Source organism: Microcebus murinus, chromosome 17, assembly GCF_040939455.1.
Source record: "Microcebus murinus isolate Inina chromosome 17, M.murinus_Inina_mat1.0, whole genome shotgun sequence".
Taxonomy (NCBI): domain Eukaryota; kingdom Metazoa; phylum Chordata; class Mammalia; order Primates; family Cheirogaleidae; genus Microcebus; species Microcebus murinus.
In genome coordinates, this window is record NC_134120.1 from 46,836,969 (window position 1) to 46,862,991 (window position 26,023).

Consider the following 26,023-nt stretch of genomic DNA (forward strand, 5'->3'; position numbering starts at 1 on the left):
TTTCCCTAATGGTCAATGTTGTTAAACATCTTTTTGTGTTTATTTGCCATCTGTATGTCCTCTTCAGTAAATTGTCTATCTTTTGGTATAAGTGAGTTTTCTTAATGGCCTGTACTTATTTTCATTTTAGTAAACTGTTTCATGTTCGACCTGTAACCCAAGGAGATGTGTATAGAGCTGAAACTGAAGAAATTCCTAAAATATTCCAGGTAAAAATCATAATTTCAAACGATCTTTTTCCTGAGCACTAAGTGCTTTTGTGAAGTAAATGTGAACTATACCAGTGCTTTTGTATATTTGAAATTTTTTATATTTGAAATTTTTATGTACAGATTTAACAGCTTTTTTATCTTCTTCCTTTCACCATTCCTGAATGTAGATACTATATGCAAATGAAGGTGAATGTAGAAAAGATGTGGAGATGGAACCAGTACAACAAGCTGAGAAAACTAATTTCCAAAATCACAAAGGCCATGAGTTCATTCCTACCCTTTACCACTTTCCTGCCAATTGTGAGGCCTGTGCCAAACCTCTCTGGCATGTTTTTAAGCCACCGCCAGCCCTAGAGTGTCGAAGATGCCATGTTAAGTGCCACAGAGATCACTTAGATAAGAAAGAAGACTTAATTTCTCCATGTAAAGGTAAGGAATGATGATTATTTTTACAACTTAGTTTTAAGTCCCAGTGAAATAATTTCAAGTGTAATCATCTATACCAAGTTGAAAACAGGTTATAAAATATAATATTTTGGGGCCAGGTACGGTGCCTCATGCTGTAATCCCAGCACTCTGGGAAGCCAGCTTGCGGTCAGGAGTTTGAGACCAGCCTGGGCAAGAGTGAGACCCCATCTCTACTAAAAACAGAAAAAATTAGCCAGGCATGTTGGTGTGTGCCTATAGTCCCAGCTACTTAGGAGACTGAGGCAGGAGGATCCTTGAGCCCAGGAGTTTGAGGTTACCGAGAGCTAGGCTGATGCCATGGCACTGTAGCCTGGGCAACAGAATAAGATTCTGTCTCAAAAAAATACATATATATTTTGGGCCATCGCAATGGCTTTTGTCTGTAATCCCAGTGATTTGGGAAACTGAGGTGGGAGGATCTCTTGAGGTCAGGAGTTCAAGTTTACAGTGATCTATGATCACGCCATTGTACTCCAGCATGGGCAACAAAGCGAGACCCTTACTCATTTGTAAAAAAAAAAGAAAGAAAAGAAAACAAATAATATTTTGACACTAGTGGAGCAATATGCATCTGTTTTCACAACTTCAGATTTAACTTTGAACATAATGTTTTTAAAGAGAATCATCCCCTTGTAAAAAAAAAAAAAAAATGCCACTAAGAAATTATTCTAAGTTGGAGACAAGAGCTGTAGGTGAGCTCCAGTATATTCCCCCTTGAGTTTTTACCTCCTGCGTGTTTGCATTTTGTTTGGCTTTCATTGTCTGTACTAGCATGCTGTATCATAGACAAAATGTCTTCCAGTTTATAGAGGTAACTGATGGGAAGAATACACTGTAGCTATTTTAGGATAAGAAATTTATGTTCTTTAAATACATTTATCTGTATTATGCATTTTTTTGTATTTCTGAGTTTTCTTTATTTCTCTTTTTAGTTTATGACAAATGTTTTCTTTTTAAATTTCAGCCTAATTAAGGAGAAAGAAATACTGTCCATGCCTAATTAAGCATAATAAAACTTTTATAACTTCAAGAACTTGAAAAACTGTACATTCGATAGAGTTTTTAAAAATATTATGTGACTTTAATTGTGCTTTTTTCCCCCTTAACATAGTAAGTTATGATGTAACATCGGCAAGAGATATGCTGCTATTAGCATGTTCTCAGGATGAACAAAAAAAATGGGTAACTCATTTAGTAAAGAAAATCCCTAAGAATCCACCATCTGGTTTTGTTCGTGCCTCCCCTCGAACTCTCTCTACAAGATCCACTGCAAATCAGTCTTTCCGGAAAGTCGTCAAAAATACATCTGGAAAAACTAGGTAAGAATTGACTTGTTAACCCTATTAACAATGTGAAAATGATTGGATAACATCTATTAAAATCAGAATTCTAATTGTTCTTTTCACCAAAGAGGACATCATTTGTAACTAGGTTTTTATATGTGACTTCATAAATTAGTTTAACTGATTCCCATTAGAAATTAATAATAATATAATGTGATATTGATTTAGTTCAATGTTGAGTTTTATTGTCATAGTTGGTATAAATGCCATATATTTAGCTTTTAATGTTTTAACCAACTTTTAGTTAATCTTTTTTAATGCAAATAAATTCATAAAACTTTTGATTATCTTTATTTTTAACTTTGATCTTTCTTTTTTTGTTTGTTTGTTTGTTTTTTGAGACAGAGTCTTGCTTTGTTGCCCAGGCTAGAGTGCCATGGCGTCAGCCTAGCTCACAGCAACCTCAAACTCCTAGGCTCAAGCAATCCTGCTGCCTCAGCCTCCTGAGTAGCTGGGACTACAGGCATGCGCCACCATGCCCGGCTAATTTTTTTTCTTTTTTTTTTTTTTTTTTTTTTTTTTTTTTTCGAGACAGAGTCTCACTTTGTTGTCCAGGCTAGAGTGAGTGCCGTGGCGTCAGCCTAGCTCACAGCAACCTCAAACTCCTGGGCTCGAAGTGATCCTTCTGCCTCAGCCTCCCGAGTAGCTGGGACTACAGGCATGCACCACCATGCCCGGCTAATTATTTATATATATATCAGTTGGCCAATTAATTTCTTTCTATTTATAGTAGAGACGGGGTCTCGCTCTTGCTCAGGCTGGTTTTGAACTCCTGACCTTGAGCAATCCGCCCGCCTCGGCCTCCCAAGAGCTAGGATTACAGGCGTGAGCCACAGCGCCCGGCCTAATTTTTTTTCTATATATATTAGTTGGCCAATTAATTTCTTTCTGTTTATAGTAGAGACGGGGTCTCGCTCTTGCTCAGGCTGGTTTCAAACTCCTGACCTCGAGCAATCCGCCCGCCTCGGCCTCCCAGAGTGCTAGGATTACAGGCGTGAGCCATAGCACCTTGCCTGAGTTATTTTTAACTATGTTGGCATAGTTTTTCTAGAAAATCAAAATTATTTATATTATCAGTGACTATATTATTACAAATAAACTTCCTACTTATGTCCTACATTTGGGGGGAGGGGTTAACTTTTTGATGAAAGTTTTTCCAAAAATATATGCTATGATACATAATTACAATTAAACCTTTTCTTGGAGAGAATTTATAAAATCTCATTAAGTTCTCATTTTACATATGACTGAATGAGGCTCAGAGAAATTGAGCAGTATGTACAAAATCACACAGATTAAGGGGATTATTGGAATGTAGAAGCAGAGACCTAACACTAATTTGCCTCTTTGCTAATGTCACCCACATCTTTCAAGCGCCTTAAGACCATCTTAAACTCATCCCTTTTTTTCATTCCCTATTGTCAGTAACCAAGTCTAGTTCTTAGAAATGACTCCTATACTTTCCTTCTTCTGTATGTGTAGAATGCTATATCAACCCTCCCCTGGGCATAGGGTATAAGTTGGATCTAAAATGATTTAAAATAGGATAATAGCTGAGTAAGAAAATGTGTTTGAAAATGAATAGAAACAAAGAAGAGATAATACAAAGTATATTTTTCCTTTTCCCTGTTTTCTAAATTTTGTATAATTTTTATATATAAAGGTAATATGTATTTACCTTTCCTTTCCATTTTTGTTTCTTACATTTTTAAACTGAGTGCATTTCTTGAATTAACAGGTTTTTTTTCTCTATTTCTTCTCCCAACAGTTAACCTTGCAACCTAGTGCCTTGTGGAATCGTGTGGGATGCTACCTGAAAAACCAGGCTTCTTTAACCATGCAGAGCAGACAGGCTATTTCTTTGACACAAATATCACAGGCTTCAGGGTTAAGATTGCTGTTATTCTGTCCTTGCTTTGGCACAACACACTGAGGGTTTTTTTTTAATTGCGGGTTTGCCTACAGGTAGATTAGATTAATTATTACTATGTAATGCAAGTACAATTGGGGGGAAGCTTAGGTAGATATATTTTTTTAAAAAGGTGTTGCCTTTTTGAATTTCTAAGAAAATGCCTGTCAATCGTGATAGAACAGAGTTTTCCTCATATGAGTGAGAGGAAGGGACTTTCACTTTCAAGTGGAATGGCCATCACTATCAAGATCAGCTCATGGAAGGAGTAATGAAAATATCTCAAAATGAGACAAATTGAAGTTTTTTTTTAATGACTTAAGTTTTTGTGCTCTTGCAAGACTAAACAAAATTATTTTAGGAAAGCAGTGACATCACTTGAACTTCAGTGCCCTCACTGTAGAATTTAAAAGCCTTACTGTAGATTGCCCGTGGTGGACTTGATGGAGAAATTAAATATCTTACATTATGCTTTACAAAATACTGTATATGTTTCAGCAAGTTGGGGGAGTGGGAGAAGACAGAAAATATTACATTTAATCTATGCATTTTTGCCAAGCCATATTGAGTTATTTTACTACTAGAGACATTAGGAACTAACTGTACAAAAAGAACCAAGTTTAAAAGCATTTTGTGGGGTACATCATTTCTGTAATTGTATAATGTATTTCTTTGTGGTTTTAAGTGATAAAGACATTAAGTTAACAAACATATAAGAAATGTATGCACTGTTTGAAATGTAAATTATTCTTAGAACACTTTCAATGGGAGTTGCATTGCCCTTTTAGTGCCTTAATTTGAGAGATTATTTTACTGCCATGAGTAAGTATAGAAATTTCTAAAAACATATTTTCAAAAAATTATGTGTGTCAGTGGGTTTTCATTGATAATTGGTTTAATTTAAAATATTTAGAAGTTTGTTGGACTTTCATAAATTGAGTACAATCTTTGCATCAAACTACCTGCTATCATGACTTTATAAAACTATCAGCAAAAAAATGTAGAAGGTTACACCAATATAAAAATAAAATTATGGCAATACATTCGTGATGTTTTCCAGTTAACATAGGAATTATCAGATAAATGCTGTTAAACTCTTGTCCAATAACAAGAGTTGATTCATATGGCAGTATGATTTATTGGTTTTTTTTTAACCAAATACCTCCTCAATAATTTATAATGGCTTTGCAGTAATGTGTATCAAATAAGAAGCACTGGAAAACTGATCGTCTCTAGGATGATAAGCATGTTTCAAGTGGTATTGAAAGCCGCACTGATGGATATGTAATAATAAACATATCTATTATTAATATGCTAATGACTCTGTGCTCATTTAATGAGAAATAAAAGTAATTTATGGATGGATATCTTTAATGATGATTGCTATGGTGTTTTCTCATGGCTGAAATGAATAGAAAGCATACTAAAAATTATTCTTTAATTGTATACAAATGTTTATTAAATTCCATGCCTAGATTAAAGTATATTTTTAAAAGGTAAAACCTGGTCTTGGGCTCTAAAACAAGAGTGACTATAGTTTAAATGAAAAGTTGACTAATGTCTGTTAGGAAATGATTCTCTATGGGTCCCTTGCCTTTCTGCACATCCTGTGAGCAGAGGCTCTGTCAGCTTTTGTTTTGGACTATCTTTTCTAAGTATATTTATATAGTGAACAGCCTTGGAAGATAGTGTCTCCCTTGAGAGGAAGGCAGGTTTGTTTACTATCTAGTATAATAAAGATAATGTCTCCCTCCAGGTAAAAAGATTATAAAATATTTGGGTTCCCTGAACTTGAGGTTCCTCACCTGAGATACAAACCCACTGTGTGTTCAGCACTCACTTGGGCCACTCTCCCTTTCCCACATGGGACTTTGCAGGGAGAAGGGGACCTGACAGGAACATGAAGCTCATGCTACTTGCTGTGCTGTGAGTAACAAACTCATTTGGCTCTGACCCCAGAGTCTCATGTCTTCTATTAGGATCCATTAAACTGACAGGCTAACTTGCAGCTTGCAAATAGGGTAAAATCTCAGACCCATCACAGTTCCTGACAGTGTGTTTACCACCTTCTCAGAACCATCACCACTACCTAATGTATTAAGGACCAATAGAAAAGAACAGAGCTAATCTTAGTTTAAGCAAGAGAGGACTTTTTTTAAATGAAATATTAATCTGAGTTTAGAGTTCTTTGAGAATTGAGAGAGCTTTGAAGAATGACTCCCAATGCCACGATGCACAGCCAGACCAACCAGGACAGCTGCTGCTGCTGCTGCTGCTGCTGCTGCTGCTGCTAAGTTCAGGAAACCACCCACTCCCAAGGTACAACAACATTGTGAGGATCTGGAGAATGCCATGATCACTGCTAGCTCCCTGCAACAGTTGGCATACCAGCTACAATCCACACTCAGCTAGATGCTTTGTACCATGCCTCTTTCTACTTATTAACCTCATCTGTGCACACTGCCTCAGAAAAATCCTGTCTGGCCAGGCACGTTAGCTCACCCCGTAATTCTAGCACTCTGGGAATCCCAGGTGGGAGAATCCCTTGAAGTCAGGAGTTCGAGACCAGCCTAAGCAAGAGCGAGACCCCGTCTCTACCAAAAATAGAAAAATTAGCCAGGTGTGGTGGTGTGTACCTGTAATCCCAGCTACTCTGGACACAAGCAGGAGAATTGCTTGAGCCCAGGAGTTTGAGGTTGCTGTGAGCTAGGCTGATACTGTGGCACTCTAGCCAGGTGACAGAGTAAGACCTGTCTCAAAAATAAGTTGTAGTTTACTTTTTATATCACTAGAAATTATGTAATAACCAAATTTACCAATCACATAAGTTTGTTGCTTCTTACTGGGTTGCTGGTTTGACTTTCCAGCTTTTTTCATTTTCTAAAACTTGGAATTCTTTCTGCTTAGAAAGAAAGCAAAATTAACTATTAGCTATTAGGATGAATAATTAAAGACAGCGTCTTTTAAAAAATTAGTTGATTGTGAATGTCATACTATGTCTACTATTCTTAGTTTTTTACTCTTAAGGTATCATTTGATGACCAAAATTTCTGAATTTTTTGCCCATTACATATATAGGTTCTTTTCCCTTTATTATTACAGTATTCAGTACTTTCAAGAAATGGATAAAAGGTTATTATTGGGGAGAATTTATTTTGGCAGTATTTATCAATAATTTAAACATATATACCTTTGAAAAGGAATTTCACTTCTGTGATTGATCCCATGGAGTTACATATACCTATGCACCAAAATATATATGCATAAGGAAGTTTAGTACAATGTAAGAGTTTATTACTGAGCCATCAGTGTCCCCGCAGCATGGTTTTTTTTTTGTCTCAGGGCCCCCTTAAACACTACTTCCAAACTGGGCTTTTTTGTTTTTTTGAGTGGTCTGTGTCCCTAAGGGAGAATGCAGTTGGATGGCACTAAGCAAAGCAAAGAAATTGGTGCTGTAATTTAAGGGAGATCAGAGGTTATCTAAACTAACCCAAGACTGGGCAGGAAGAGGAGCCTCTGGAGGGAGAGCCCAAGACCCCATGTGGATCTTGGATGGGGAGGTGTGAGTGCATAGAACTGGCCATTGAGAACCCTGGCTCTAGGGGAGTTCTAAATCCAAACTGTGTAACAGAAGGATTAACAGTATTAGTAGCAACCACTGAAGGTTAAATTCCAGATCCCTCTCATTTTCCTGGATGGAAATGAGTCCCTGGCTTTCAGTACTATTCAGTGGAGATGGGGCGAGGCCCCAAATAATGATGTATTAGAGTGACAACATGTATCATCCAAACTGGGATACTTTTGAAAGAGAAATCGGGCTATTAATACCAAGAAAACCAACATAAACTGGGACTCATGGTCACCTTATTAGTAATGGATGTCTTCTGTATGTTGGAAAACAGGAGAAATAGGGGAATATGGAGATGTTACCATATATAGAAAAATGTTATATTTCTTGTATTTTGGGTATCATGAAACAGTTTATATCATGACCTTTGCAACAAATGAATTACAAAATTCTCTACCTGCTAGGCATGGTGGCTCGTGTCTGTAATCCCAGCTAATTGGGAGGCTAAGGCCGGAGAATCACTTGAGCCCAGGAGTTTGAGGCTGCTGTGAGCTGTGATCATGCAGCTGTATTCCAGCCTGGGCAACAGAGCAATATTTCACCTCTCTAAAAAAATAAAAAGTAAAAATTCTTTATACTCATGATAAAAACTGTAGATTTATATGCATAGACATGGAAAGATAACTACAATAAAATAAAATTATGAAAGGTTGCCTGTGATTTTTTTTTGTACTGTGTCAACTTGACTATATTGGAACTGTTTTGCAGAACTCCGTGCCCCATATGATACTGGGATAGAGTTGTCCAAAGGAGAAATTTAGTTGTGATTTGGGATGTGAAAGTAAGGCATCAGACATTATTCTCTGCCAGTCCTCATGGTTAGATAGAGTATCTTATCTGTAGTATTCCTACTTTTAGGATTCCAATTTAGAAATCCTAGCCAACTGTTAACTGTATTTTGTCAAGAAGAATATCTACAAGATTACCAGACATTAGTGCAAAAGAGCTCCTTCTTATGAAATACTCTCCATCATTGTCTTCAGAGCATTTTTCTTTGCAAGCTCCCTTAGAGTTTTTTTTCCCAGGGTAGTGTAGCACCTACTTCAGAACATGGCATATAAAATTCCCCATAATCAGTAATTCATCCTTTATAAAGATCCTTGAGTAGCAATCTCTATTTTTATTGGCTTCAGGTGCATTTGACCACTTTTTTTTTTTTTAATCCAGGAATTTCACAGCTTTCAGCTAATCGTCAGCCTCGCTTTTAAAAATCATTGTTTCTGGCCGGGCGTGGTGGCTCACGCCTGTAATCCTAGCACTTTGGGAGGCCAAGGCGGGCGGATCGCTCAAGGTCAGGAGTTTGAAACCAGCCTGAGCGAGACCCCGTCTCTACCAAAAATAGAAAGAAATTAATTGACCAACTAAAAATATATATACAAAAAAAATTAGCCGGGCATGGTGGCGCATGCCTGTAGTCCCAGCTACTCGGGAGGCTGAGGCAGTAGGATCGCTGAGCCCAGGAGATTGAGGTTGCTGTGAGCCAGGCTGACGCCACGGCACTCACTCTAGCCTGGGCAACAAAGTGAGACTCTGTCTCAAAAAAAAAAATCATTGTTTCTGGCTGGACACAGTGCCTCACACCTGTAATCCCAGCATTTTGGGAGGCTGAGGTGGGAGGATCACTTGAATCCAGGAGTTCGAGACCAGCCTGGGCAACATAGCAAGACCCAGTCTCTACAAAAAATTTAAAAATTAGCCGGGCATAGTGGTGTGTGCCTGTATTCCCAACTACTTGGGAGGCTTAGGTGGGAGGATCGCTTGAGCCCAGGAATTTGAGGTTGCAGTGACCTATGATGATGCCATTGCACTCCAGCCTGGGCAATAGTCAGAACCCCTTCTCTTAAAATAGAAATTATTTCTTATTTCAACTACAATTCATTGCACATAAAATCTTCACCATGTTTGAAGTAGCTTCCTATTACTGAACTTTTGTAGATGGGACTCCCTTATGATTGTGGCATGATGATAGGCTGTATTTTTCTACTATTAAGTAATGTAGTTGACATCTAATCAGTTTTAGGAAAGTCTGGAGAAAAATAATCCTTTTATGACTTTTATATATTAATACCGGCTAGCCTCAACCTTAGTAATTATCACATTATGATTACCTGAACTTTACATTTATATATAGAGAGGACAAATCAAGCTTTTATGAATGTAGTTTAGAATCTTTAGGGTTTGCATAACCACCTTAATACAGTTTTGGTTAGTCACCATTACGGCATTAGTCCCAAGACGCTGGATAATGCTCTGATATCAATCCCTCACATCTCAGTGGCTAACAAAAGCAAAGGTTTATTTTTCCCTTATGCTACATGTCCATTATGGGTTGGCTGCAGCTTTGCTTCATGATCTGTTCACTCCGGAACCCAGGCTAACGGAGTAGCCTCTGTCTCTCGAATATCACTGATAAAGGAAAAGAGGATATGGTGACCCATGAGATAGCTCTTAACCTTTCTGCCCAGACATGACACATGGCAGTGCCACTTGAATTTCATGGCCAAAGCAAGTCATAAGGCAAGTCTGGCATCAAGGAGGTGAGATACACAATCCTCCCTATAGAAGGGCAGGAAATATTGGGAAACGATAATGTATTCTACCACAATTACTTTCTTTTTCTTTGGCTAACAAATCAAAGTTTCTGTACATGACCACCTCAAATTAAGACCCATGTTTTGCTGAAAAAAAAAAAAGTGGTTGGATTTTTCTTCCAATTTAATATTTTTTTTCCATTTCTGCCTCCAACCTACATTTCTAAGAGTCCCAGAATTTTTACATTGGAAGTGATAGTCCAGCTCAAGCTACTTATTGTTCAAGTAAAGCTATCACTACTAGGGAGGAAATTGTAAGGTGCTCATGACTTTTTTTTAGAGGCCAGGTCTCACTCTGTTGCCCAGGCCAGGGTGCATTGGCTTGATCTTAGCTCACTTCAGCCTCCAACTCCTGGGCTCAAGGGATCCTCCTACCTCAGCCTCCCTAGTGTAGCTGGGACCATAGGTATGCACCACCACCACCACACCCAGCTAATATATATATATACACATATATATGTTTTTAGGGGATTTTTTTGTAGAAACGGGTCCCTCTAACGTTGCCCAGAGTGGTCTCGAACTTCTGGGCTTAAGTGAGCCTCCTGCCTTGACCTCCCAAAGCACTGGGGTTACTGGCATGAGCCACCATGCCTGGCCAAGGTGTTCATGTCTTAAATCACAATTAAGCTGATGTGGAACACGCCTATAGTGCCAGCTACTCGGGAGGCTGAGGCAGGGGATCTCTTGAGCCCAAGAATTCAAGTCCAGCCTGGGCAATATAGTGAGACTCCATTTCTAAAAAGATCTGCAATTAGACACAAAACAGAATACAACACAGGTCATCCAATTAATAATTGAATGCCTCTACCACATACAGCTTTGTTTCCAAAACTGAGTTATTAAAAAAATGTGCTTTTTAATAAATAAGAGTCATGTTATTCAGTACATAAAACATAATTACAGGAAACGTTGAAATATTCGTGGGGAAAATGTAAAAACAAAAACATGTTGGGAAATCATTTTTACAATATATTCTTTTGCATAAGGAATCTTTTGGTTGCAAATGGAAAATCCAACACAAACTGGCTAAAGGAGAAGAAATATATTGACTCATGTAATTTGAAAGTTCATGGGAGAAGCTAGCTTTGAGCATGAATCCAGGAGCTTAAGTGATGTCATGATCCATGTATTCCCAGCTCAGTTTTATCCCTTTAGTTGGCCTTCTCACAGTCTTCCCATCTTACTGCGGCACCAGGCCTACATTCCAGAAGTGTAGCAATCTCAGCCCAAAGAACTTCTCTTTTGCCTCGTTATTGCAGGGACCCAGGAGATCCTTTCATTGGCTGAGACACATGTTTATCCTTGAACTAGTCACTATGGGCAGAGAAGCAGTGTTCTGATTGGTTACACCAGGGTCATATGAGGCCAGACCCATACAAACCACCTGCATTGAGAGAGGAGGAAGAATGGGTTTGCCAAGGGAAATTCAGGGTACTGTTTCCAAAAAAAGAGAGAAGAGGCAAAAACAAATTTTTCTCAGACCTGCTGGTTGCACTGATTCACTACAGCGAAAACCAGGAAATGGCAAATTTTATATTAATAAAACTAAGTAAAAATCATAAAAGGGATTTGATAAATAGAAGCATAGTGGAAAATAACATGAGAATTAGTATAAGAAATTTTAGTATAAACCTGGTGAACTTTTCTGTGGAATCAAAGAAATCTGAATGTGAGGATCAAAGTAAATTGGGGCTGAGCATGGTGGCTCACGCCTGTAATCCTAGCATTTTGGGAGGCCAAGGCAGGGCCAGGAGTTCAAGACTAGCCTGAGCAATATAGCGAGACTTGTCTGTACAAAAAATAGAAAAATTAGCCAGGTGTGGTGATTCTGGCCTGTAGTCCCAGCTACTCAGGAGGCTCAAGTAGGAGAATCACTTGAACCCAGAAGTTCAAGGCTGTAATGAACTATGACGGTGCCACTGCACTGTAGCCTGGGCAGCCCGGGATGACAAAGTAAGATCCTGTCTCTTAATAATACTATAATAGCAATAATTTTTTAAAAGTAAGTTGGCAATGAAAAAATATATAAAGCAGACTGTTGTCATTTTGGAGTTGTCTGTATATTTTCCTACTGGTTCCAACCCACATACATTGCCCACCACCAATCTTTGTTAAAATGTGTGTAGGTTTCTGGGAGGAGAGCAATTTCTAGCCTTGTTGCTATGGTTCCCAGGTGAATTGCTAGTAGGAAAACAAGAACACCACTGTTATTTTTTTGACAGAGCATCCTGTAATGCTGAGAAATTACTTGACAACATAGGAGCAGATCTTATTTATTTTTTATATTTTATTTTTTTAATTCCACCCCAGCTCCCGTGCCTGTGACATGTAGAGGGACAGTAGATTTTAAACCAATATTTCCATTGCTGCCACCCAATCCTCCACTTTAATTTTCTGCTTCAGTGTTCCAAAAGTCTTGCTCCAAGGTACGTGGTATGCAAATTGTTTAGCTCATAGATTTGTTAAAGAGAATACAGTGAAAATTTATATTTTAGATGCACTACTCAATAAAATGAACTTCAGGATGTGTGCTGATGTACAACAGAAAAAATGAATTAAATAAAAGTACTTTTTGGGTTTTTTTTCCAGAAAGATCGCTTTATTTATTTATTTATTTTTAGGCAGAGTCTCACACTGTTGCCTGGGCTGGAGTGCCGTGGTGTCAGCCTAGCTCACAGCAACTTCAAACTCCTGGGCTCAAGCGATCCTCCTGCCTCAGCCTCCCGAGTAGCTGGGACTACAGGCATGCACCACGATGCCAGGCTAATTTTTTCTATATATTTTTAGTTAGCCAATTAATTTCTTTCTATTTTTAGTAGAGACAGGGGTCTCACTCTTGCTCAAGCCGGTTTCGAACTCCTGACCTTGAGTGATCCGCCCGCCTCAGCCTCCCAGAGTGCTAGAATTACAGGCGTGAACCACCGCACCCAGCCCTAAAAGTAGTTTTTGAGGATACCGGCCTCTTGGAAGTTTACAAGAATCTCAGCCCTTCATTTCAAACTAGTCTAGAGGAAGCATATGTGTTTCTGTATTGGCATAATAAAACCTTTCTCCCAGAGTTGACTGAATTATTTTCCAGAGCCAAATAAACAGCCCCTATCTCAGTATCAGAGCTGTTAAAGCATCAATTTTAGTAATTTACTAGAGATCTTTTCACATTTAAATATATAGTATAGCAATGGAAGGGAGAGTTGAGCAGGAAAAGTTTGTCTATGTTGGGAAAAAAATAAGTATATAGTACATATATGAAATATACTATGTAGCCTACAATTTAAAGATGTTAGTGTAACATGGTCATCAATTATGATTACCGTAATAAAGAGGTGTCAAAATAGTTATTCTTGAGTTAAGCCTTATCAAAATACTTACTTATTACCATATTGGCAGGAATATCATACTGAAAAACTGCTTATATAATTAAAGGAGAGGGGGAAGGGAGCAGGAGCTGGGATTATAGTGGGAAACTGATTAGAGAATGTTTTGCTCATTCATTCCACAGTAATTGTACTGTTACCTTTGCATATGACTTAACGTTTCTGACCAATTTTACATGATTTTGTACATAGTGTTAGTGAAGCCTTGAGTCATTATATTCTTTTTTGATGGCAAGGCCAGAGACTCACTATAGGAGACATTTATGGTTTTGCACCCAACATCCATTTTGCCTTTCTTCTGTCTTTAGCATCTCAATTTGGGGATTGGGGGAGGAACTTCCCTTCCGCCATTGTGTTCTGGGTTTTTTGTTGTTCTTGTTCTGCTTTTGATTTTTTTCTAGAGATGGAGTCTCGCTATATTACTCAGACTGGACTTGAACTCCTGGGCTTAAGCAATGCTCCCACCTCAGACTCCTGAGTTGCTGGAATTCCAGGTGTGCACCACCACAGCTGGCTTGTGTTCTCTTTTGACCGTCAGTTGAGGTGACTCCCATCATTTACTGGTGTCATGATTTTTGGTGTAACAGTTTAATGGTTCATTTCATTTGTCAACTTGAGTGGGCCATGGGGTACCCAGACATTTGGAAGCTACTGCTCTCTGTGTGGCTGCGAGGGTGTTTCTGATTGAGATCAACATTTGAATTGATGGTACATCCATACAATGGCTAAAAAGAAATGAGCTATTAAGGCATGAAAAGTCATGAAGGAAACTTAAATGTATGCTGCTAAGAGAAGAAGCCAGTGTAAAAATACTACATACTTTAAGATCCCAACGAAATGACATCCTGGAAAAGACAAAGCTGTGGAGACATTAAAAAGATCAGTCATTGCGAGGAGTTAGGAGGAGGGAGGGAGAAACAGGTGGAGCGCAGAGACTTTTGGGGCTGTGAAACCACTGTGTGTGATGCTGTAATGGGGGATACATGACGGTATACATAGGTAAAAACCCACAGAATGTACAACACGGGATGAACCCTCATTTACACTGTGGGCTTTGGGTGGTAATGATGTGTCAGTGTTGGTTCACTGATTGTAACACACTGGTAAGAGATATTGATGGTATGGGAAGCTGGGAGGTGGGTATGCGGGAACTCTCATGCTTAATTCTCAGTTTTTCTGTAAACCAAAAACTGCTCTAAAAACTAAAGTCTATTAATTAAAAAAAAAATAAGGAGGCTGGGCACAGTGGTTCATGCCTGTAATACTAGCACTTTGGGAGGAGGCCAAGGTGGGAGGGTTGCTTAAGCCCCAGAGTTTGAGACCAGCCTGAGCTAGAGCGAGACCCCATCTCTACAAAAAATGGAAAAATCAGCTGCGTGTGGTGGTGTGCACCTGTAGTCCCAGCTACTTGGGAGGCTGAGGCAGGAGGATCACTGGAGCCCAGGAGTTGGAGGTTGCTGTGAGCTGTGATGATGCCACGGCACTCTATGTGAGGCAACAGAGCGAGACTCTGTCTCAAGAAAAAAAAGGAAAAGAAAAAGAAAGAAAAGAGAAAGAAAAGATAAAAAGAAAGAAAAAGAAATACTTTCTTATTCTCTCTCTCTCTCTCTCTCTCTCTCTCTCTCACACACACACAAACACACACACACACACACACACACACACACACACACACACAGACTCAGAGCAGGATAAATATCCCGATAGACCAGAAATGGAGCAATATATCAAAGTGGTAAACAAAGCTGAAGCCGTGACCTGCTGGGCTGTGGGTCTGCAGCAGGCAGAGGTGACAAGGAGCTTTGGTCTTCAAGGATACCAGTATAAAATGCTAAACTTGGAAAAGGGAAAAAATATAAAATTAAATTAAATTAAAATAAAATAAAGAAAAAGGGGGCCGGGAGCAGTGGCTCACACCTGTAATCCTAGCTCTCTGGGAGGCCGAGGCGGGCAGATTGCTCGAGGTCAGGAGTTTGAAACCAGCCTGAGCAAGAGTGAGACCCCGTCTCTACTATAAATAGAAAGAAATTAATTGGCCAACTAATATATAGAGAAAAAATTAGCCGGGCATGGTGGCGCATGCCTGTAGTCCCAGCTACTCAGTAGGCTGAGGGAGAAGGATCGCTTGAGCCCAGGAGTTTGAGGTTGCTGTGAGCTAGGCTGACGCCACGGCACTCACTCTAGCCTCAAAAAAAAAAAAAAAAAAAAAAAAGGGGAATAAGAGTGGATCAATGCTTGATGCCAGAGTCAAAGGAGGAATTACACCACTCATGAGACAGTCTGAAAACAAAAAAATGAATAAATAAACAACAACAACAAAAAACCCAGAGAAAACTCTGCCTCTTTGTGGGGAGCTGTGAGTCCAGAGAGATGGGAGGGCAGCGACACAGCTATGTGACCAGCAGCGGAACCCGACTGGTTCTTGGCATAGTGGCTAGATCTGTGACACCCTAAATGCCAAGATGGAGCAGGAGCCCCCAAACTCCAGGCTGGGGAATGTCAGCATAAGACCAGAAGGGGGGGGGGTGAAAACGGAATGACAGAGAGCACAAGACATCTACTGAAAACCATCCTGTACGTGGACTGAGACACGTTGCCTAAATAATGGATTCATAACGACCCCAGGGTTAGGGTGGGAACTCGTGGTGCAGATGAGACAGAATTCTTGACACAAAGATTAGAATAGTTTTAAAGAAAGAAAATGTATTCTACTTCCCAAGGGAACATCATGATGCGAAAGAAAGAAAGGAGAAATGTCATCCCAGAGGGCAAGTGGCTTGGGCTGTTATTGAGGGTAAAGGAAGAAGAAAAAAAAAGAATAGTTACCATTGTCACTTGATAGCTAGAGGGCAGTGAAGCGGCTGTGTCTGTTTTTCCTCCCCCACCCATTCTCTGTGAGGCTGGCTTCAAGGCATAGAGGCCACAGGTGACTAATCTTAAAGACAATGAGTGAAGCCACAGGTGGTTACTCAAACAAAGGGCTAGTTGTGCACTGTGATCTTTCTCTTCAAAGGGGCAATTATGTGCTGTGTGTTTTCTCTCTTTTTTTTCTGTTAGATATTAAATACTTTACTTTTTCTCTGTTGGATAGTTTATTAGCAAGGCAGTCCTATCACCAAGAGAATGAACAAGAGAATTGGATACCGTTGTTGACAATGGGGGGTCACCAATTTCTGATTCTGGAAATTGGCAAAAAAAAGGGGGGGAGGGAGGAAGCATTAAATATGTATACTGCTTTTTCTATATCAATGTGTTTTAAAGTAAAAAGTAACTAAGTTGAAGAAGGAAAATTCTTTACAGAAGAACACAGCCAGTAAGTATTTAATGAATGTTAGAATTAGAAATCAGTTTGCAATCTTGGAGAGATAATTGAATTAGGCAGGATCATCAGTGGGTGAAACTGTTAGATGATGGGTTGACAGGGAGCCTAAAGATGTAGAGATGAAACTGCCCCACCTGAAGCCACTGGTCTCATGGATCTCGTCATTACTGAGTGTGGGCCTATCAAGTCTCTGTGTGCCTCCTGACTCACTGCAATGTGAAACACACAACATCTTTCTTGAAGTATTTCTGACAAAAAAGCCTAACCAGAATCTCACCATGTCTCTAGAGCTAATTTCTCACTCTGTTGTCCAGGATAGAGCATGGTGGCATCATCATACCTCACTGGGACCTCAAACTCCTGGGCTCGAGCAATGCTGTTGCCTCAGCCTCCTGAGTAGCTGGGACTACAGGTGCATGTCAGAGCCGGGCTAATTTCTGTCTATTTTTTGTAGAGACAGGGTCTCTCTCTCTCTCTTGGTCAGGCTGGTCTCGAACTCCTGACTTCTGGCAATCCTCCCACATTGGCCTCCCAAAATGCTAGGATTACAGGCATGACCCACCACACCCGGCCTCATATACTTTTAGAGATGGCTAATTGAGGCTCTTAAGAGAGGAAAAGGCTAGATGGTGCAAACAGGCAAAACTTGAATTTTTGGTTAAATCTGGATACTGGGAATATAGAGGTTCATTGTACTATTCATTACACAATTGGCACTACACTTTTATTCTAGATGAATTCACTTTTATGTAAAAGTCTTTTAAAGACTTTAACATTAGGTTGGGGAATTGTTTGAGATTAAAGGAGATTATAAAGCATAGCTCGAAATGTAAGGCATGATCCTGGATTGGATCTTGGATGACAAAAAATTGCTATAAAGGACATTTTGCCTGAATTGTTTACAGCTAAAGGGACGGCGTATCTTCTACTTATGCTGAAATGGATAAGACAAAATCATGAGTGTTCACTGATATAAATATATATATACACACACATAAAGAGAGAGAAAGCAAATGGGGCAAAATAGTGACAGTTGGTGCATCTTAGTGAAGGGTAAACAGGAGTTTTTGTATCACTCTTGCAAATTTACTATAATTGTGAAATTTTTATTTCAAAATAAATTAAGTAAATAGTAATGACAACAACAAAAAGTAGTTGCACATATCTCATTTTGAAGTAAAAAAACAAACGGGCAAAAACACCTGCATGTGGCCCGCGGGCCGTAGTTTGAGGACCCCTGGTATATACCCATCCCCTCCTCTCTCCTCCCACCTGCCCGACACCTGTTATTACTATATACGCACTTAAGTGTTGATCAGTTAACACCAATTTGATGGTGAGTACATGTGGTGCTTGTTTGAGTAGCTGAGTCTTTTTTTTTTATTTCTTTTTCTATTTTCATTTGGCCAATTAACTTTTTATTTTTATTTTTAGTAGAGACGGGGTCTCGCTCTTGCTCAGGCTGGTCTTGAACCCCTGAGCTCAAACGATCCATCCGCCTTGGCCTCCCAGAGAGCTAGGATTACAGGCATGAGCCACTGTGCCCAGCCTATATATATATATGTGTATATATATATTAACATACACATATACACACATATATATGTATATATATATTTGGGATCACATATATATATTTGAGATCCCAAATTACTTAAAGCTGGGTTTTTTCCCTCCAAGAATTTATAAGTTAGTAGAGAGAGAAACATAATAGTATTAAAACTATACATGCTATAAGAAAGTATAGTGATATTAGCTATTTTTTATTTATTTTTTTGGCAGACTCTGATAGACAGAATAATGCTTCAAAAATATGTTCTTGTCCTAATTTCCTGAACCTGTGAATATGTTACCTTCTAAAAGGGACTTGCTGGTGTGATTAACTTAAGGATCCTAAAATGAGATTAGCCTATAGTATCCAGGTGGGGGCCAATGTAATCACAAGGAACCCTATAAGAGGAAGGCAGAGGTCAGCGTCAGAAAAGGAGTTGGGGCAACTCTAGCATGGGCTGGAGTGATTTCATTGCTGTAATGGAGCCTGGAGCTAAGGAGTGCAGACGGCCTCTAGAATCTGGGAAAGGTAAGGAATAGAGTCTACTCCAGAGCCTCTAGAAGGAATGCAGTACTGCCAACACCTTAAGGTTAAGACCATTCTCAGACTCTATCAGAACTGTAAGATGATACATTTGTGTTGATTTTGTTTGTTTTGAGACAGGGTCTCACTCTGTCATCCAGGCTAGAGTGCCGTGGTGTCAGCCTACCTCACTGCAGCCTCAAACTCCTGGGGTCAAGCAATCCTCCTGCCTCAGCCTCCCTAGTGGGTAGGACTACAGGTGCATGCCACCACAATGAGGTCTTGCTTTTTTGCACAGGCTGGTCTTAAACTCCTGGCCTCAAGTAATCCTTCTGCTTTGGCCTCTCAAAGTGCTGGGATTATAGGCATGAGCCTGTATGCCTGGCCATATCTTGATTAAGAGATACTTCATTGGTAAAAAATGCTAACGATTATCTGAGCCTTTGGAGACTTGTAATCTTTTTGCTGGTGGAAGGTTTTGCCTTGATGTTGATGGCTGCTGGCTGATGATGGTAGTGGTTGCTGAAGGCTGGAGTGGCTGTGGAAATTTCATTAAATAAGATCACAATGAAGTTTTCCACATTGATTGACTCTTCCTTTCACAAAAGATTTCTCTGTAGCACGTGAAGCTATTTGACCACATTTTACTCACAGTGGAAGCTCTTTCAAAACTGGGGTCCATTCTCTCAACACCTGCCACCTGCTGCTTTATCAATTAACTTTATGTAATAGTCTAACTCCTTTGCTGTCATGTCAACAATGCTCAGAGCATCTTCAGGAGTGGACTCCAGCTCAAGAAACCACTTTCTTTGCTCATCCATAAGAAGCAACTCCTCATGTCTTCAATTTTGATCATGAGGCTGTAACAATTCAGTCCCATCTTTAGGTTCCACTTCTAATTCTAGTCCTAGCTAGTCCCACCACATCTGCAGTTGAGTCCTTCAGTCTTGAACCCCACAAAGTCATCCAGAAGGGTTGGAATCAACTTCTTTAAACTCCTGTTAATGACCTTCTCCCATGAATTTTTATTTTTTTATTTTGAGACAGTCTCTATTCCCAGGCTAGAGTGCCGTGGCATCAGCCTAGCTCACAGCAACCTCAAACTCCTGGGCTCAAGCAATCCTTCTGCCTCAACCTCCCAAATACTTGGGACTACAGGCATGCGCCACCATGCCCGGCTAATTTTTTTTTTCTCTCTCTTTCTATATATATAGAAATATATATATTTATATTATATATATTATAATTATATTATATATATTGTATATTATATAATTATATTATATTATATATATTTATATTTATTTATTTATTTTTTTGAGACAGAGTCTCACTTTGTTGCCTAGGCTAGAGTGAGTGCCGTGGCGTCAGCCTAGCTCACAGCAACCTCAGACTCCTGGGCTCAAGCGATCCTTCTGTCTCAGCCTCCCAAGTAGCTGGGACTACAGGCATGCGCCACCATGCCCGGCTAATTTTTTTCTATATATATTAGTTGGCCAATTAGTTTCTTTCTATTTATAGTAGAGACGGGGTCTCGCTCTTGCTCAGGCTGGTTTTGAACTCCCGACCTCGAGCAATCCGCCCGCCTCGGCCTCCCAGAGAGCTAGGATTACAGGCGTGAGCCACCGCGCCCGGCCCATTTATTTATTTTTGAGTCAGAGTATCACTTTGTTGCCCCAGGCTAGAGTGAGTGCTGTGGTGTCAGCCTAGCTCACAGCAACCTCAATCTCCTGGGCTGAAGCGATCCTCCTGCCTCAGCCTCCCAAGTAGCTGGGACTACAGGCATGCGCCACCATGCCCAGCTAAATTTTTCTCTATATATTAGTTGGCCAATTAATTTCTTTCTATTTATAGTAGAGACGGGTCTCGCTCTTGCTCAGGCTAGTTTCGAACTCCTGACCTTAAGCGATCCTCCCGCCTCAGCCTCCCAGAATGCTAGGATTACAGGCATGCACCACCGCGCCCGGCCGTGAATGTTCCTAATGGCATCTAGAATGGTGAATCTTTTCTGGAAGGTTTCTAGTTTACTTAGTCCAAATTCTTCAGGAATCACTGTTTATGGCAGCTATAACTTGACATTTCTCTCTTAAATAAGACTTGAGAGTTGAAATTACTCCTTGATCAGTAGGCTACAGAATGGATTTTGTGTTAGCAGCATGAAAACATTTATCTCCTTGTATATCTCCATCAGAGTTCTTGGGTGACCAGGTGCATTGTCCACAAGCACTAACATTTTGAAAGGAATCTATTTTTTCTGTGCAGGTCTCAAGATAGGGCTTACAATATTCAGTAAAACATGCTACAAACAGATATGCTGTTATCTAGGCTTTGTTATTCCATTTGTAGAGTACAGGCAGAGCATATTTAGCATAATTCTTAAGGGCCCTAGGATTTCCAGAATACTAAGTGAGCACTGACTTCAACTTAAAGTCACCAGCTGCATCAACCCCTAAAAAGAGAGTTAGCCCGTCCTTTGAAGCCAGCCACTGACTTTTCTCTAGCTATTATAGTCCTTGTTGGCATCTTCTTCCAATAAATGACTTTTGTCTATATTACAAATAAGTGTAACCACCTTCATGAATGATCTTAATTAGATCTTCTTGGTAATTGGCCGAAGCTTCTATATCAGCACTTGCTGCTTCATCTTGTACTTTCATGTTATGGAGGTGGCTTCTTTCCTTAAACCTCATGAGCCAACCTCTGCTAACTTTCAACTTTTCTTCTGCAGCTTCCTCGCCTCTCCCAGCCTCCAGAGAATGGGAGAGAGTTAGGGCCTTGCCCTGGAGTAGGCTTTGGCTGAAGCGAGTGTTGTGGCTGGTTTGATCTGTCCAGACCACTCAGACTTTCTCCTTATCAGTAGTAAGGCTGTTTTTCTTTCTTATCATCTGTATGTTCACTAGAGTAGCACTTTTAATTTCCTTCAAGAACTTTTTCTTTGCCTTCACAACTTGGCTGTTTGGTGCAAGAGGTGTACCTTTTGGCCTATTCTAGCTTTTTAGTGCCTTCCTCATTAAGCTTAATCATTTCTAGCTTTTGATTGAAAGTGAGAGACATGCAACTCTTCCTTTCACTTGAACGCTTAGAGGACATTGTAGTGTTATTAATTGGCCTAATTTCAATATTGTTGTGTGTCAGGAAATAGGGTTGCCTGAGAGAGGGAGAGAGTTGGGGCAATGGCCAGTAGTTGGTGGAGCAGTCAGAACATACACTTATCCATGAAGTTCACTGTCTTGCATGCACAAAGTTCATGGGACCCCAAAACAATTACAATAGTAAAGTGAAGATCACTGGTCACAGAACACCATAACATAATGCTGAAAAAGTTGGAACTACTGTGATAATTACCAAAATGTGACACACAGACATGAAGTTAGCACACACTTCTAGAAAAATGACACAGATGAACTTGTTTCACGCAAATTGCCACAGACCTTCAATTTGTCGTTTTTAAAAACGCAGTATCTGTGAAGTGCAATAAAACTAGCATATCTGTATAAATAAGGCAACTGATGCTTGCAAGAGCCAGACAGTAACAGCGGGATTCCAAACAGGTCTAACTATATTACCACTAATATTATTCACTTACAGTCGCAGTGCTCAATACATTTTAATCTTCTCAAAACATTTTATTTATTTATTTATTTTGAGACAGAGTCTCACTTTGTTGCCCAGGCTAGAGTGAGTGCCATGGCGTCAGCCTAGCTCACAGCAACCTCAAACTCCTGGGCTCAAGCAATCCTCCTGCCTCAGCCTCCCGAGTAGCTGGGACCACAGGCATGCGCCACCATGCCCAGCTAATTTTTTTCTATATATATATATCAGTTGGCCAATTAATTTCTTTCTATTTATAGTAGAGACGAAGTCTCGCTCTTGCTCAGGCTGGTTTCGAACTCCTGACCTCGAGCAATCCGCTCGCCTCGGCCTCCCAGAGTGCTAGGATTACAGGCGTGAGCCACCGCGCCCGGCCTCAAAACATTTTAAATAGAGAGCAAGGTCTCTCAACTCTCAGCTCTTCTACTGGGTACATTAACAAGAACAAAAAATCTTTAGTAGTACTGATCCACTGTTTTGAAAAAATGGGGACATCACGTTTTCTACAAAAGAACAGCAAGGAGGGCTACCAGGTCCCCACTCACTTTGCGCCTGGGTGGGGCGGGCCAGCACCACGCGGCCAGTTGGCGCAGCGCGGCAAGCACCACTGCGCAAGCGCGCACCTGCAGCTGCAGCCCCGCTCCGCCCCGCCTCCCTCCCCTCGCCCCGCCCCGGCCCTCGGCGCCACGCCTCCTCCCTCCTGTCGCCCGTGGCTCCGCGGACGAACTGCGTATTGCTGCGTCATCGCCAGTGGCCGGTTTGAATGAGACTGTAGTCGCACCGAAGCCGCCGCCAGCCCCGGGTCTCCGCCTCGGCCGCCGCCACAGTTTCTTCTGGTGCCCTTCCCTTCGCCGCCCTCTCCGGGCCCAGCCCTCCCGCGCCGCCGCCTCCGTCCGCGCCCCGCCATGCCGCTGTACTCCGGTGAGCCCCTCCTCGCCCCGCGCGCCTCTCGCGGCGACGCTAGGCCTCCGCGTAGGCCCGGCCCGCAAAGGCGGGCACCGGCCGCGGTGCGCGGGGGGCCGCGGGTGGAGACAACCCCGGCACCTTCTCTCTCCTTTCTGGGTCAGGGCCCTGCGACGCGTGGGGGCGCCGTCCCCCTGGGCCGCCGGGGCGGGGCGGGAGCGGGAGCGGAGATGGGAAGCATCTGGAGGTCGTGACTCTGCAGAATAGTTTCTGACGCTGTCCTAGTGTGCCACGAGAGGTGAGGGTGTGTCCAGGGCGCGGGGACCCGCAGCGCGGTTCCTTTGGGCTTCTCAGTGGTGGCTGTGGAAGGGAGCAGGGAAAGAGTGGCGTCGGGGAGGGACCCGGGACGTTAGGTTAGCCTTCTTGTTCCTGGGGTTGCCCTCCGCAGCTGCCCTTCGCTTACTGCCTTGGGCTCGATCGCCCCATTTGTACCAGTTTCCCGAGGCAGATTGCGAACCTTTCTTTTTGCTTCGTTTTGGTTTCCTGAAACATTGAATTGGATTTCTGTATCCGAAGCGAAGTGCTAGCTTTGAGAGGTAGATGAATGCAGATATCCACGGACGTCATTTCTTCTTGATTGGCGTTTGGCGGGGGTTGTTTGCCTGATGGCAGTCCAAGGGATCACATCTTTTTATTTAATGGACCTTGCTATTTTCTAGTCTTATCCAAAATGGCACCTAAAACGTGTGCGGTGCCTCCCATTGGTTATGGTTGTGTGTGATTCATTGACAATCCCTGACTCTTTATCACAATTCCTTTATTGAAGACTTAGCATTTTCAAAGAAGAGTATGAATCAAGAGTAATGTTTAATCTTATGGTGGATTCTTGATGGTCTAGAATGTTGAATCAAATTCTTTAATAATGATTGCCCACTCCATGCTAAAACCATAGCAGTTAACAGCAGAATGGTTTTTGAAATATTCCATTTATGCAGTATAGAATTTAGGGAATATTAATAAGCAATGGCGATAAATAAGGTTGTATGCTAATACTTAAACACACTAGTAGGTTCTCAGACATACAACAAAACCAACCCCTCTCTGTTCCCTCAAAAATGCCAGCAGTCACCAAAGTTTTATCTTCAAAATTGAGTTTTATCTTAAATCTTAGATCTTTTCCTCCTCCCGTAAAAGGAGGGAATTGAAGTGGATTTCTAAGGTTCCTTCCCTTGATATCTCCACATTGAGAATCTGTATTGTCACGGTTAACAAAAAGCCCTATATTAAAATGAAGAGAACATTGTAGGTACTATTTCCTAAGTTTTCCTCAGTGGAAAAATTGTCTTCCATGAAACAGGTCCCTGGTGCCACAAAGGTTGGGGACCACTCCATTAAGTACATTCACATTGTGCAACCATCACTACCATCCACCTTCAATTTCACATTCCCAAACTGAAGCTCTGTACCCATTAAGCAAAAACGCTCCATTTCCATCTCTCTCTAGCCCCTGGCAACCAGTATTCTCCTTTGTCTCTATGAATTTGATGACCCTTGGTACCTCATAAGTGGAATCATACAGTATTTGTCCTTTTGTGACTGGCTTATTTTTCACTCAGCATGTCTCCATGATTCATCCATTTGTAGCATGTGTAAGAATTTCTTTCCTTTTTAAGGCAGACTGAATAATATTCCATTTTCTGTAGATACCACATTTTGTTTATCCATTCATCTGCTGGTGGACACTTGGCTGTTGTGATTAATGCTGCTATGAATGTGGGTGTACAAATACCTGTTTGAATCTGCGCTTTCAGTTCTTCAGTGTATATACCCAGAAATGGAGTTACTGGATTATATGGTAATTCTGTGTTTAATTTTTTGAGGAAATACCACACTGTTTTCCACAGTGGCTGTACCATTTTACATTCCCACCAGCAGTATACAAGAGTTCCAATTTGTTTACATCTTCGTCACCACTTGTTATTTTCTGTTAATTTTTTTTACAATAGCTATCCTAATGGCTGTGTAGTAGGATTTCTATATATATATATTTTTAAGAGTTCAACTTTTTATTGAACATGTTGTAAAAGAGATTTAGTCAAAAAGACCAAAGCCATGTCGTCATGAGACTCCTCAGATTCTTTCTTTGCTTCCACTTTCTTCTCCTCAGCTGGGGCAGCAGCAGTGGAAGGGGCAGGACCTCCTCCTGGTGCAGGACCAGCTGTTGGAGCAGGTCCACCAGCCCCTGCATTGCAGATGAGGCCCCTGATCTTGACATTGGCTAGGGTCTTTGCAAACAAGCCAGGCCAAAAGGTTTCAACATTTACACCAGCTGTTTTAATGAGGGCATTGATCTTAACCTCTTTTATGGTCAGCTCACCCTGGTGCAGAGTGAGAGCCAAGTAGATGCAGCCGAGCTCAGAGACAGAGGCCATAGCCTGGGTGAGCTTGGTGCTTGCGCTGTTGGGTGTGGGACTAGTCGCCTGATTAACTGAGAGCCTTACCCCATTGTGGCCTTTGCTTCCTCAGAAGGATGGAGCACCTTGGTGGCAACTAAGGAAAGGGTGGATTTCTATGTTTTTTAATGATTTATGTATCTCTTTAGATTTTT

General features: G+C 40.9%; 2 protein-coding genes and 1 pseudogene across 5 annotated transcripts in view; 2 read left to right on the top strand and 1 right to left on the bottom strand.

The window, feature by feature from the left end:
- ROCK1 (Rho associated coiled-coil containing protein kinase 1) overlaps window positions 1-5,306 on the top strand; it is a 150,597-nt gene extending 145,291 nt beyond the window's left edge. For both annotated transcript variants that reach the window (XM_012746164.3, XM_012746163.3), the window contains exons 30-33: window positions 131-209; window positions 380-641; window positions 1,792-1,999; window positions 3,792-5,306. In XM_012746164.3, the coding sequence (XP_012601618.1) occupies window positions 131-209; window positions 380-641; window positions 1,792-1,999; window positions 3,792-3,795 (553 nt within the window). In that variant the 3' untranslated portion in view covers window positions 3,796-5,306. The remainder of the gene's footprint in view (window positions 1-130; window positions 210-379; window positions 642-1,791; window positions 2,000-3,791) is intronic.
- A 17,882-nt stretch (window positions 5,307-23,188) lies between these two features.
- USP14 (ubiquitin specific peptidase 14) overlaps window positions 23,189-26,023 on the top strand; it is a 47,975-nt gene continuing 45,140 nt past the window's right edge. For 2 of the 3 annotated variants that reach the window (XM_012746086.3, XM_012746088.2), the window contains exon 1: window positions 23,189-23,433. In XM_012746086.3, coding sequence (XP_012601540.1) covers window positions 23,418-23,433 — 16 coding nt within the window. In that variant the 5' untranslated portion in view covers window positions 23,189-23,417. Of the gene's footprint in view, window positions 23,434-23,692; window positions 23,714-26,023 lie in introns of those variants that run through there. The other variant, XM_012746087.3, reaches the window with a different exon arrangement.
- LOC142861569 (large ribosomal subunit protein P1 pseudogene) lies at window positions 25,507-25,847 on the bottom strand (annotated as a pseudogene).